At 40.9% G+C, this 14,023-nt stretch overlaps 2 protein-coding genes across 4 annotated transcripts in view; one reads left to right on the forward strand and one right to left on the reverse strand.

Moving 5' to 3' along the window:
* The window catches only part of LOC124066413 (coiled-coil domain-containing protein 85A-like), a 33,285-nt gene extending 27,977 nt beyond the window's left edge, over nucleotides 1-5,308 (reverse strand). Inside the window, exons 1-2 of one of the 3 annotated variants that reach the window (XM_046402762.1) lie at nucleotides 4,355-5,307; nucleotides 2,711-3,764 (exon numbers count right to left, since the gene is read on the reverse strand). In XM_046402762.1, the coding sequence (XP_046258718.1) occupies nucleotides 2,711-3,764; nucleotides 4,355-4,594 (1,294 nt within the window). In that variant the 5' untranslated portion in view covers nucleotides 4,595-5,307. Of the gene's footprint in view, nucleotides 1-2,175; nucleotides 3,765-4,354 lie in introns of those variants that run through there. The other 2 variants (XM_046402763.1, XM_046402761.1) reach the window with 2 other exon arrangements.
* A 5,073-nt stretch (nucleotides 5,309-10,381) lies between these two features.
* LOC124066459 lies at nucleotides 10,382-12,635 on the forward strand. The gene is made up of 4 exons (XM_046402842.1): nucleotides 10,382-10,690; nucleotides 10,788-10,914; nucleotides 11,470-11,629; nucleotides 12,136-12,635. Exons 1-4 carry the CDS (start codon nucleotides 10,526-10,528, stop codon nucleotides 12,320-12,322), a joined length of 639 nt encoding a protein of 212 aa, XP_046258798.1. The 5' UTR covers nucleotides 10,382-10,525; the 3' UTR covers nucleotides 12,323-12,635.
* Nucleotides 12,636-14,023: the final 1,388 nt, after the last annotated feature.

Genomic DNA, 14,023 nt, shown 5'->3' on the forward strand with positions numbered 1-14,023 from the left:
CATACTAAAAATCTCACAAAGCTACTGTTTACTAAATAGCACGTTGGCAAGGAGTTATATGCAGAGTCAGTGGCTGGCTGTGTGTTGAAGCTGAGTGTTAACACTAAAAAAATGCTCAGCTAATATTATCTAAGATTGTGAAAAACAGCAAGTCGTGTACGATAATTTAACTAATTAGCTGATTAATTAAATGATAATGTTGATGAATTTGCCATTTCAAATTTCTTGGAGATTTCAGCTCTCCAAGAATGAATGCAGCGCCGCCTGCAGATGTGCTAGTGTTAGCTGAATTACCAAAATATAACACAGACAAACAGTTCCTCTAAACAATGTATAAAGCAAAAAGCACTGTATCACAGCCAATCACCACATACACAAAAAAACACAGCATGAAGAAAGAAACACACAGAGTCTCTCAGAGACTGCTGCTTCCAAACACTTCATACATGAGCATCCTTCTTCTTAAGAGGAAAAACAAAGCCTGCTGTGCGATAACAGCCCGAATAAACGGTTCGAAATGAAACTGTGTTTGAGTGGACAGCTTTGAAACAGCTCTCAGAAACAGACACTCTGATCAGTCTTTCTATATCCATTTACACACGTTACAAACCACCTCTAGCATGTGTTTTTAAACACTGTCTCTCTGTGCGTCCACCTCCGTTTCTCAAAGGAGTGAATACATGCAAGTGTGTGTGTATGTGTGAGCATATTGGCTCTGTACACACCTCTAGAGTACTTATGTAAACTATATGCCCGAGAGAGACCAGGTTGCATCACCCATGTTTTCCTGCTTAGAAGCACACATGAGTACACATCTCCCTTATTCTCTTACAACTACTACTACGGCAGCCAATGAGCTCTTTGGTTGTGTGTATTCGTGTGTGTGTGTGTGTGTGTGTGTGTGTGTGTGTGTGTGTGCACATGGACACATATTCTTGTAGTTGTGGGGACAAAAACCTTTTTTTGCACAGTCACATTGTGGGAGTCATATTAGGGTGAAGACTTGCTTTAAGGTTATGTTGAGGTTAGGGTTAGGTTAGGGTTATGTGGTGATTAAGTCTCCAGGAAATTAATGTAAGTCTATGTAATGTCCCCAAAAGTGATAGAAACACAACTGTGTGTGTGTTTGTGTAGTTGTGTGGACAAAAATCTTTTTACACAGTCACATTGTGGGGACCGGCCTTATGGGGACAAAACACAAGTATCTTTTGTGTGTACTTTATTCTCTGTGTAGTAAATCATTGTTGCAATGGTGGCACAACTAGAAAGAACCTGTTTAAAGACTTGGGAACAGCTAGAGAAACTGTTATACTGAAATATTTCAATGTTTATAGTATGCAACTGACGCATTATTGATTCTACTCAGGTTTTACACATTCTGAAAATTCCACATACTAGTTTGGCAAACTAAATAGCATGTTGGTGAGGAACTTTACACTGAGTCAGTGACTGACTGTTGAGGCTGAGTGTTGGCTAACGCTAGTATAAATGCTCAGCTATTGTCATCCTAAACAAAGAAAAAAGCAAAATTATAACCAATGACAAATTCTCCAACTAGCTAAATAATTAAATGATTATGTTGATGCAGTTGTCAATGGCTCATTTTCTCTGCTCATGGAGGGCTCAACCGTCCATGAACAAGTACAGCAATGGCTGCAGATGTGCTAACGCTAACTGTGGCTGCTAGAGAGGACTGGGTTTTCAGGCTATACTTCCATAGGTTAGACATTTTACCCTGATCAGCTTTGCATTTCTCATTAGATAGTACGGCAAGTGTTGTACAAGTCGAGTTATGAAAAGCCACCAAAAATTTTATCTAATAGAAATATATCTAATTTTTACCCCATAAGATTTACATTTTGGGGCTACAGCTCCATAAGCCCCCACTTCTTTGGACTACCTCCCGAGTGCCCCCCTAGATAACCAGAGGTTCCAAGAGTAGGAGTTGTTTTCTTATTAGAATTTTGTTAGGGACGTAGTCTGTGTTACTCTATCTAACAGATGCAGTTACAGGTACTGAAAGTTGCCACCAATTGATTTAATGTGAGTACACAGCTGTCCCAATGTAATTCTGACTGTACAATACCCAACCCTACTTACCAAGAATTAGATAAGATGACTGATAGCACTTTCATACCTGTATAATAAATGCTTCTTTTTTAGATTTTGCTTTTACATTTATAACCTTTTGTACCTTTAACTTTCTTTCCATTATGGAGACATTTGAGAATTTTCCCACTGCAGGACTAATAAAGACCTATCTTACCATAAAGACTGGAAAAGAAGGAAACAGCTAGCCTGGCTCTGTTCACCTATAAGCACCCCTGGAGCTTCACTTCTGTTGTCTCATTTAGCCTTTTGTTTGGCAGTAATTAGAATGGCCACATCTATGAAAACCAGATCCAGATTAAAAAACATAAGATTTTTCCTTTAATATAAAAAAGGAATCATTTAAGCTGCATTTTCAGTGTAGACAAACTCATTTTTAATAAATGAGTAAATTACTCATTTTTAAAATAGATGAGCAGTGTTATAAACAGCCTCATATCATAATTTCAAAGCCAGATGATGCTGAGTCAATCAGCCAAGTTATTTTTAAACAATATTCTAGTGTAATTGTATCTAAATTCAACAACGTTCTGCTTATGGGTCATGGATTGCTTATGAACTGAAATACAAGATAAGAGTTTAAGAGTTACCCTGTGCCTACCGTTGTACAGACTCTGGTGGTGGGGGGTCATGTCCTCTCCTGTTGTCCTCCTCTGACCCCCATCCCTGTCGGGGGAGCCACTGCTATACCTCCCCTTGCCATGATCCACCCCGGGACTGTACTGATAGTGATGGTGGCGGCGTATAGACTCTGGACTACCAACGATCACCCTCCCTTTCCTTAGGTGCTCAGGCGTCCCCATCACTGCCTGCTTGGCCTCAGGACTCCCACAGCCTGCCCCTGCTGTGTGAAATGGCTTGTGTCTCTGACTCAGCTCTGGGCTTGATTTAGCTGAGCCCTTCCCACAGCCTGATGATGCCTGCCCTGACATCAATAGCTGTTTTTGGGCTAGTAGGTCAGAGCTGCAGGGTTTGGGGTGGGAGTCACATGGTAGCCTGGTGGGTGACTTGCTGTGTTTCTCTAGGCTGTGTCCCCGAAGGCCACGAGGGTCCAGGTTAGTGAGGGAGCCCCCACGGGGGCGACAGGACTGGGGGAAGGTGTGGTACTCTGGGGTAGAGCTGTGCCTCCTGCCTGTGGATTCACACACATCTCCTGGTCTTGACCCAGATCCAGGGCTGGCATTGGAGCCTTGGGGAGAAGGTTTGAGGTGTGGGTTATCTGGGCTATCCGTACTCCCTGCACTGGAGGTGCTGCTGCCATCGCCAACATCCCGCAGCAGGCCAGGTCCTGGGACACCTCCACCTATCTGAGACAAGCTGCTCTGACTGTCGATGGAGCTCCTGCGGCCAGGGCCTCCCTGCCCACCCACACCTCCACCTCCCCCGCCAGCCACAGCAGCAGCCCTCTCCTCCTCCAGCATGAGGCACACCTCCTTAAGCTCCAAGTTCTCCCGGATGACCTCCACCTGCCGCTGCTCCAGCTCCTTTAGCTTCTGCAGGTAGATGGCCACCTCCTTCCTCATCAGGCCTGCGCTGTAGCGACCGAGACGCTGCCACTCCCGCGACACCCGTTTCCCTTTTTGTCGGTCATCATCCAGGAAGCAGCACAGGTCCCGCAGCTCCTGGTTGTCCTCCTGCAGTTTCTGGTTTATGTCCTGGTTCAAAGAATCATATACAGAGCAACACAGTGAGGGATGTACATTCCTGTTGAGATTCAACATTTCATTTGTGTTGAAGTGTTTCTCATACAGCTGAAACTATTAGTCAATCTATATGCAACTATTCTGAGTTACTTTTGAAGCAAAAATGGCAAATATTCCCTGGCTCTAGCCACGCAATCTAACGCAATCATTTTTTCTGTTTATTGTGTCTGTTTTTCTATTTATGTCAACCTGATTACTAGCAACAAAACTGTCAAAATTTCATCATTTTTAAATATTAGGGCAAATGCATGTGATCTAAATCACATATTTTACATTAAATATACTGAAAATGGGTACATTTGAACCCATCACTCACTGCACTGTGTCTATCTCATATGCAACAGGTTTAATGAGTTTATGTCCTTGATTATTTAAGGACAATTTGCCCTTCACTGACAGTCTGTAAGTTTGGCCAAACGTCAGAAGGTTTCCTCTCTTGCAGATCCTGTACTGGTCCATATCAGCATGCTCACTGTGGCATACACACCGGTATAAAACCCCAGGGAAGCCGGTACAACCTGACTCCCCGGGGCTCTTCTCACCTTCAAACTACGTATTTCATTCAGATGCTGCTGGAGTCTCCGGTTCACCTCCCGCATCAGATTGCCATGCTCCACGATGACGCCCCTCTTCTCTGCCTCTGTCCTCCGCAGCCGTCGCACCAGCTCCTCTTTACTCCACTTCAGCAGCTCCTCGTCGTTTATTTTAGAGATGTCCTCCGCCGGACTCTCTGCGCTTTTGGACAGCTGCTGCTGCTGCTGCTGCTGTGCGCCTTTCTCCATCCTTTCAATCGCCAGCGGAGGTTGAAGGGGGAAAAAAAGTAGTGTGTTTGGTGAATTTCAGAGAACAAACCACCAAACCGAGCCCCACAATACACCCGGGACAACTCTAGAACCAAACGCTGCTGAGCTTCCCCCCACCCAGTCTTCTTATGTCCGCGGAATTACATAGCTTTCAATTAGGCTGTGCGTCTCTCTCCCACGCCCATGCTGCAGCTCCGATATCCGCCCGGTGCTCTGCTGCTTTATCCCGTCTGTTAGAGCATCGGTCCGCATGCTGCTGCGTCTCCGGCTGAGCCCTTGGACAGCTTGGCGGCGTGGTTTCTCTCCAGGTGCATGGCGACCGCTTTGCGCACTCCCTCTGCTCAGTGCGCACTACCTCTGTCCGACCGCCGGTGAGGACAGGAGGAGGGGGAGGACTGCAAAGAGAGGGTGCAGGTGCATAGCCGGAGAACCAGGATGCTAAGGTGCGTTAGTGTGGAGAACAGACTCTCCCTGCTCTCGCTCCTTCAGCCGTACTTTCTCCTGACGCCTCTTGGTCTTGTTGCGCCCTCTGCTGTCGCTGTGAGGTACTGTCACTTAGTTTTAAAGGTGATATTTCCGTTTTGGAAGTTTAGTTTGTATTGTAGGCAGTACTAGAAGAGATGACTAAATGTTATTTCTCCTAATTTATAGTGAAATGCCAGCTGACAGGGGAGGAGGGAGAGGTCTGTTCTGATCTTGTGCTTGAGTGAAACTGTAAGTGGGACAATGTGAAGTCCTTACCTGAAATCTTCTGAACTAAAAGCAAACCACAGTTGTAGTGTTTAGTTGATTTATCGATGAGTCAGTCAAAAACAGATTATTTCCAAACTATTTTGATAAACAGTTAATCATTTCATTTTACACGTAAAAATGTCAAATATGTTACACTTTGATATAATGTTTTCTAATACTGAATAAAGCAATAACTTGTTCCATGTCACACACACATATTTTTAAGTAGTTATTAATGTCATACATTGATACATATATAGGCTGCCCCACATGTTGTGCAGTGGTTAGATGGTTAATCGTTACCTGTGTTTTTATTAATTAAGTGTGCTGACGTTGCTTTACTTTAAATCAAAACCATTTTTATCTTCACCGCAGTCTGGAACTGTTTCACCACATGTAGCTGCTGGCCTTTTTGCTTTATTCACCCCTTAGAGAGCCAGAGTCCACCACTGTTACTGATGCATTTACAGTGGTATGAAAAAGTTTGGGCACCCCTGATCATTTTCAGGATTTTCCTTTATAAATCATTGGTTGTTCGGATCAGCAATTTCAGTTAAATATATCATATAGCAGACAAACACAGTGATATTTCAGAAGTGAAATGAAGTTTATAGGATTAACAGAAAGTGTGCAATAATTACTTAAACAACATTAGGCAGGTGCATAAATTTGGGCACCACAACAGAAAAATGACATCAATATTTCGTAGATCCTCCTTTTGCAGAAATAACAGCCTCTAAACGCTTCCTATAGCTTCCAATGAGGGTCTGGAGTCTGGTTGAAGGTATTTTTGACCATTCTTCTTTACAAAAAATCTCCAGTTCAGTCAGGTTTGATGGTTTCCGAGCATGGACAGCCCGCTTTAAATCACACCACAGATTTTCAATAATGTTCAGGTCTGGGGACTGAGATGGCCATTCCAGAACGTTGTAGTTGTTCCTCTGCATGAATGGCTTTGTAGAGTTTGAGCAGTGTTTGGGGTCGTTGTCTTGTTGAAGTATCCAGCCCCGGCGCAACTTCAACTTTGTCACTGATTCTTGAACATTGTTGGCAAGAATCTGCTGATACTGACTGGAATCCATGCGACCTTCAACTTTTACAAGATTGCCAGTACCTGCACTGGCCACACAGCCCCACAGCATGATGGAACCACCACCAAATTTTACTGTGGGTAGCAAGTGTTTGTCTTGGAATGCTGTGTTCTTCTTCCGCCATGCATACCGCCCCTTGTTATGTCCAAATAACTCAATTTTACATTCATCAGTCCACAGCACCTTATTCCAAAAGGAAGCTGGCTTGTCCAAATGTGCTTTAGCATACTTCAAGTGACTCTGTTTGTGGCATGTGCGTAGAAAAGGCTTCCGCCGCATTACTCTCCCATACAGCATCTCCTTGTGCAAAGTGCGCTGAATAGTTGAACGATGCACAGTGACACCATCTGCAGCAAGATCATGTTGTAGGTCTTTGGAGCTGGTCTGTGGGTTGAGTTTGACCGTTCTCACCATTCCTCGCCTCTGCTTATCAGAGATTTTTCTTGGCCTGCCACTCCGGGCCTTAACTAGGACTGTACCTGTGGTCTTCCATTTCCTCACTATGTTCCTCACAGTGGAAACTGACAGCTTAAATCTCTGAGCCAGCTTTTTGTATCCTTCCCCTAAACCATGATGTTGGACAATCTTTGTATTCAGGTCATTTGAGAGTTGTTTTGAGGCTCCCATGTTGCCACTCCTCAGAGAAGATGCAAAAGGGAGAACAACTTGCTACTGGCCACCTGAAATACCCTTTCTCATGATCGGATTCACCTGTGTATGTAGGTCAAGGGTCAATGAGCTTACCAAACAAACTTTGTGTTCCAATAATTAGTGCTAAAGGTACTCAAATCAATAAAACAACAAGGGTGCCCAAATTTATGCACCTGCCTAATGTTGTTTAAGTAATTGTTGCACACTTTCTGTTAATCCTATAAACTTCATTTCACTTCTGAAATATCACTGTGTTTGTCTGCTATATGATATATTTAACTGAAATTGCTGATCCGAACAACCAATGATTTATAAAGGAAAATCCTGAAAATGATCAGGGGTGCCCAAACTTTTTCATACCACTGTATGTGTAAGTGGTAATCTGGAAGGAACTTAATTTTGTGTCTTTATGTGCTGTTGCATAGCTCAGTCTATATCATATAATCTTATAAGATGGTCATGAGTCTGAGAATACTGAATTCTGACTGGCTGCAGGGTGTGGATTAATTCCTGATAATGGACCACCTTGTTGGCATTATCCTGAAGTATTGAGTATGTGTTTAACATGTAAAAGTTACTGGGTTACAGATATAAATGCATGGGTGTAAATATAGTTATTTATTTTTTTTAAAAAGCATTGAATCTATAAACTGTCATAAAATGGAAATGCTAAACTACTTCAAAAATAATACATTTAAATTAGGAACAGACAGTACTCATCCAGTGTTCTCCCCTACTTTCTACCACTGACAACTACAACCAGACACAATCTGGAAACAATCACTTACGCAACACATAATGCAAAACCTGTTCGACCTGGTCGAGACCTGCTTTTATCTGAGGCTGGGTAGCATCTAGAGACAGTTTTTTCATTCATTTTGGTCAATAGAGACCTGCTGCAGTCCTGTGTGTTTCAGTCATTCAAGTCGCGGGGGGGCTGGAGCCTATCCCAGCTGACCACAGGCGAGAGTGTTGCCATCCGTTGGCATTCTGCACCTTATCTATCTATATCTCATGTATATACTCTGTTATTTTTTTATATATATTACTCTGTGATTTTTATATTTTGTATGGAAAAATTACTTACTACTTTTGTTTGCTTCTTTGTATTGCAACCCTGGTAAAACAATTTCCTGGGGGATCAATAAAGTTCTTATCTTATCTTATGTTATCTTATCTTATCTTATCTTATCTTAAACAGTAACAATACAGACTAAGAAAAGTGATCTGAATTTATGGAAATCAGATAAGTGTGCAACAATAATACAGTGATTATAAGATTTGTAATAAAATTAGTAACAGATAATAACAATAGCGTAACAGTTGTTCAACACGACACTGTCAACACAGCACTAGTTTTGGTTTAAGCTGTCAACACCTAATAATAAAAAGTCTAGATTATCCCTCAAAACCAGATCTTCTGAGGACTGTCCACAGATCTCAACTTTAGCTGGACTGAAAGACACTTTGTCATTTTAAAAATGTCAGGTATTTGGGAAAAATCTTGGTCACTGTGTCAGTTTTCAGCAGTTATTTTAACTTTCCGTTTAGGATGTTTCAATAAATTTAAGTTAAATTTAACTTCACGTGTATCTCACATATCTGAGGACCACCCACAGGTCTTGATATGGAGATGTCAACTTCAGGGTTACTAAGCAGTTTCAAAGTCGAGTGTTGTGCTGGTAAGACGTACAGTAGATATCAGATACATAATTATAGAGAAGTTGGTAAAGTGGAAAGAAGTTCGGGATCTCAGCATGGTGAAAAATGTATCTTGGCAAATAGGAGACTGTTACCAGCAGCTAACAAAAACACACACATTTTCAAGTGGAGTTTCAGAACAGTCAGCAACATTAGATTAGAGATTAGACAATTATTTTGTTTTAAATAAATGTCCAGCTTTTGAAGAACCGTACCACAAACCAGAACAGCCTTACAGGATCCAACTGAGAGAGCTTGTAATCACTTTAACCACAGATGGAGACTTGACTTGGACTAGAGTCACATACACAGCAACTTGAGACTTGACCTATGATGTAAGATTTGGGATTTGTGAACAATCTTTATTCTCTTTCTCTCACTAACATTAAGGAAATGTCTAATGCCTAAAACTAGTGTAATGAATCAAAATTAGATACCTGTTTCAATACCACAGAAAAAAGAAAAGGAAGTCAGTGATCACGTACCAACATAAGGTTGATCCCTGTGTATCCTCCAGTTGAAAATCTGATTGTAAATCTGCTTTTATCGCTTCAGTACCTTCAGTGCCGTAAAATATGGATCATATTGTTTTAAACATGTGGTACTGAAAAAGTATTGAACCTTAATGCTGATAGGTAAAGAAGTCATGATGATGTGGCACATACCTTGAGCTCTAAGCAGAATTCTAATGGGCATACTGTATGCCTAATGTAATTTAACAATTTGATTTGGTTTGTGAGGATAATAAAGGAAGCGAAATGGTTTGGTGCACACACAGGAATTCCCCTGCTGTGTTCATCAGCTGTCTGTGTGTACACTGTAACTGTCATAACACAGAAGGAATTGTGTGTTTGAACAAGTTAAATAAAGGTCTGTCCTTCCTTACCAGACTGAATCACTTATATTTTCATAAACCATCAAGTACAAGCTGATTAAAATTTGCACAAGAACACCAATGTTCACCAACACGTTCTCATTCAGCCTTCCTGCCAAAAAAAAAAGCGTTTCTACCATGTGGTTGATGTGAAACAGCAACCTTCTGAGAACATTTCCAAGGCATTGCCTGCTTTCTTGTGGGGACCCTGAATGTCTGTACACTTTGGACCACAAAAGCTTGGTTGAACAGAAAAGCTGAACTGAACGAAGAGAAAAAAAATGAACGACAAGGAATAATTACAATTACTTCAAATATTCATCTCGAAAAATTCTTAAAATATTTTAATGTCATAATTGTTGTAATATAGACTTGGAAAGGTGTGATTCAATGATATGAAAACCCAGTGATATGTTGTGAAAAGGACACACAAAAGACAGATTATACATGAAACATCATGTCCTGAGTATATCTGGTGCTCTTACTGCAGTACAGTATGTACTTTATCTACTCTTGTCTCGTCATTTCGGCCTTGATCTTATTGGCAGTTAGCACGGCCGAGATGGATCCCTGTTGAGCTTAGGCTCCTCTCTGAAGCCTACCGGTGGAGTAATGACCTTACATCCGAGCTCCACTAGTTCCAGTCCACACAGAAGTGTGTATGTATCAAATATTTACTGACATTTACTAAACTAAACAAAAGGAAAAAGTAAAGAGCTGTAAGTGAAACTATGTGGCAGCATCCTGAGACAAAGGGACGTCCTCCGTCTGCCCTGCAGGGAGGAGCACGATGTGGGAGGGGCCGTGTGACCTGATAAACTGGTAACTTGTGACATCATTATTCAGTTGAAAGCAGCAGGCATGTGTTTGCCACTGGATCTGTGGAGTTCCTTTGGAGAGCCCAGGAGGATGGAGCGGCTGCTGGTAGAGATCCTGCTTGTATCTCTTGTCACGGTGTCCTTCGGCACAGGAGACTTCTGCTATCAGAAACAATGTCCTCAATATGAACTGATTGAGAAAAACCAGGTAGGTGTCAGAACAGTTTACACACACACACATTTCTATGCTGTCAAGAGTACACGTAAAAAAAAAAAAAAATCTTTTATGTGTCTCTTGTCCACAGGATTTTGAGAAGCGTTTGTATGTTGCTACCAGATGGCTCACCACCAAGATAGAAAGCACTGCGAGCTCTGATTTAATAGCTGCAAGTTCGAGGCTGAAGGATTACTGCAACAGATGCAATGGCGCAGGTATGGCAGCGTCTGAAACCAAAAGCTTCATTCACCAGTCACAGAGTGGTTTTATGATGGTAATTGGTCATTTGAACAGTGTACCAGTGCAATTTTGGACTATTGCTAAACAAGCAAGACTGGAAACAGCAACTTAATAGTGTGGTTCATCAATAAACAAAACTCAATAAAAAAGAAATCACCACGCAGTGATTCACTTTCTACTGAATGAAGCGCCGACACACAGCCTGAACAAAACAATCATTTGTGTTTTAGCATGTCCATGCAGCTTAAGCCAAGAACTCATTAAATGGGTTAGTTGTACCACTGAAAGAAGAACAAAATAGTGGAGACTGGGATTACTCAACACTGAAATACAGTTTCAAAATAAAGTACAAATTTCGATCCTTGTAACTGCTTTTCTGCCAAAAGATGTTTTAATCTTACCTCTAAGAGATTTTGAAATTCAATCTGAATCCAAGAAATGTTTCAACAACAAGTTTTACACTCACAGTTTTGTAGCTCTTCACAGGACAACTGCTTCTTACAGCTTGGCACCATGTTTGTCTCATTCAGGTTATGAGATCCCTACAGACACCTGGCCGGTTTTGATCACCGTCACACACGATCTCAGTTGGTTGTTGTCCTGGTTTGTTCCACCTGGCACCAGATTACCCGAAAACCCTGTTCCATCAGTCACAGTGGAAAGCAAACCTGAATCCATGGTCTATGTCAGGTAAGCAGTGGCTATTTTTATATTTCAGTTCATTGTTATTTTCAGGAGTTAGATTGGGCCTGGGCTCTCTGGAGTCCTGAGCAAGTAAGTGTGATTATCCTTATAGCATTCATGTACACTTCTTAAACTCAAAAATCTATATTTGAATGGTCACAAAAGATTTTTTTAAAAATGGAAAGCTTCTATTTTTATTATATTTCTTTTTGTCATGCCTTGTTATTTCATCATTTTTAATAATTACATGCTAAAATCATAAGAATATCCCATTCATTTCTAGACGGGCCTAACAAAGTCGTAAAGATGTAATTTTACACATCTAAATAAAGGTTTGGAACTGTTTCACCAAGAGAAAGCAAAACAGAATGTAAATGCAGAAAACAAGGCGTATGACACCATGAACACGACACACACACCAGCTTAAATTCCACAGTGAATGATGAATTTGACAAAGTGTTTGATGTAATCTGAAGCTACCTCTTTTTCTGTCATTGTATCCACATCATAAGGGTCTTCGGCGGGACTCCAAGCATCGAGTCCGGTCAAGAAAATGCAAACGCACTTTGGGCGGCCTTGGATAAAAACTGTACTGATCTCCCCATACACAGTGGGGCATGCTACGAGTCCTATTTCGCTCTTCAACACCACAATGAGATCTGGATCTATGCTCATGACATTTGTAATAATAACAAGTAAATGTAGCAGAATCCCAGGCACTTTTAACAATATCTGTTAAGTATGAACAGTATGAATATAATCAATGTAAATTCTGTGTGCTTTAAGGAGCAGACTCACTGCAGGTAAGCAGCAGACAGACAAGCTCGCATGCTTTACATCATGCTTCTGTTGTGTGCTGAAAACCAGTTTCAAGAAGGTTGTGGTATTTACAAGCCCTTATCAGAATGATGGTGGTAAACACGTCTTGCTTCAAACATATGCGATGTAACTTATGGAACCAATAATACACATCTGTCTTTGGGTAAAACAGTAAACTTTTCTCACAGTTTTATCTATGTCACAATGTTCCTTCCTTTCTCTCTGCTGAATAGAACATTCACTACAAGTGAACCCTGCAGGAATCCTTGCCAAAAGTGCAAGCTGTCTGACTGAACAAAAACATGTCTCCCATTACACAAAAATATGATAAATATTTACTTCCTCCTTCTGGGTTAGACTTGTTTGTGCAGAAAGACATGGCGTAGTTTCTTATTCATTGTTTGGGTGTCTGAGAGTTTTGGAAAGAAGTTATTAAGATAAAAATAATCTTAAATTATAAATGCCTTTGGAACTAAATGTGTTTTAATTACACTTATACTGACTAGATCTTGTTTAAGGATAAGTATATATATACTTAGCTGTGAAAAAATGACATTCAAATCTTGATGTCTGGGTTAAAACATCACAATTTAAGAGTAATATAGCCTTGTTGAGTGTTAATAAAGAAATCTGGAAAGCATCCAGTTTTGATTTTTTTTACCTGCTCAAACAGCACACCTGATTCAGATGAATGGCTAATTAGCAGTCCTCTGCAGAGCTTGGTGATGAGCTGATCACTTGAATCAGGTGTGTTGGAAGAGAGAAACATCTAAAACATGCAGGGCAGCAGGTCCACAGCATAATAACTCATCAGGTGTAAGATGTTGTTTCTTCATCGCTTAGGGCACCAATGCACAACCTCAGACACCAAGAGCACGACGTGAACTTGCTGAGCTACCTGCCAAGAGAGGAAGCTCAGATGACTTCAGTCTATAGCTTATAATCGTCAGGGTTGCAAGTAAAGACACATTTCAAACTAGTCTAAAAAGTCAGCAATCAAGAAAAACTTAAGGAGGATAATCAAAAGAACCTCATCCAGACAACATAGAGAGATGTCTGTGTCTTAGTTTTAGAGAGAGTGATCACTCCATATGTGAGAAATTAATCTTAAAGATGTTCTATTTCCCATTGACTGTAATAGTTTTCATGAGGGTAGAGTTAAAAAAGATGTAAAAGATGTTCATTTTTAAGATTAAATTCTGAAAATTTCATTGGTAATTCTCAAGTCTGGCTGGATATATTTTTGGATGACAGTCTAAACATGCAGTGTAGCAAGTTTGGTGTCCATTGAACAAAAAATGTAGGAGGAGACTGGTTTAATTAGTTTTACAGTGATGTACTAATAATAATAATTCCTGTCAGCTCAAAGCATCTAAACATTCCTGTTCAACTGGCCCAACATGTTGGTGAAAGCTACAAAGTTGTAGCATGATTTCTTGTGAATTTTCAAATCTTTGATCTTCAGATGGTTGCTGCAGTGTCCACACAGCCAGTTGAGGAAGTTAGGACTGGACCTTTGAGCAAACTTTGATTTATTTTCATGCATGGGAAGACAGATTTAAGAAAAAGAGGAAGAGGAAG

The sequence above is a fragment of the Scatophagus argus genome, chromosome 10, assembly GCF_020382885.2.
Source record: "Scatophagus argus isolate fScaArg1 chromosome 10, fScaArg1.pri, whole genome shotgun sequence".
NCBI lineage: Eukaryota > Metazoa > Chordata > Actinopteri > Scatophagidae > Scatophagus > Scatophagus argus.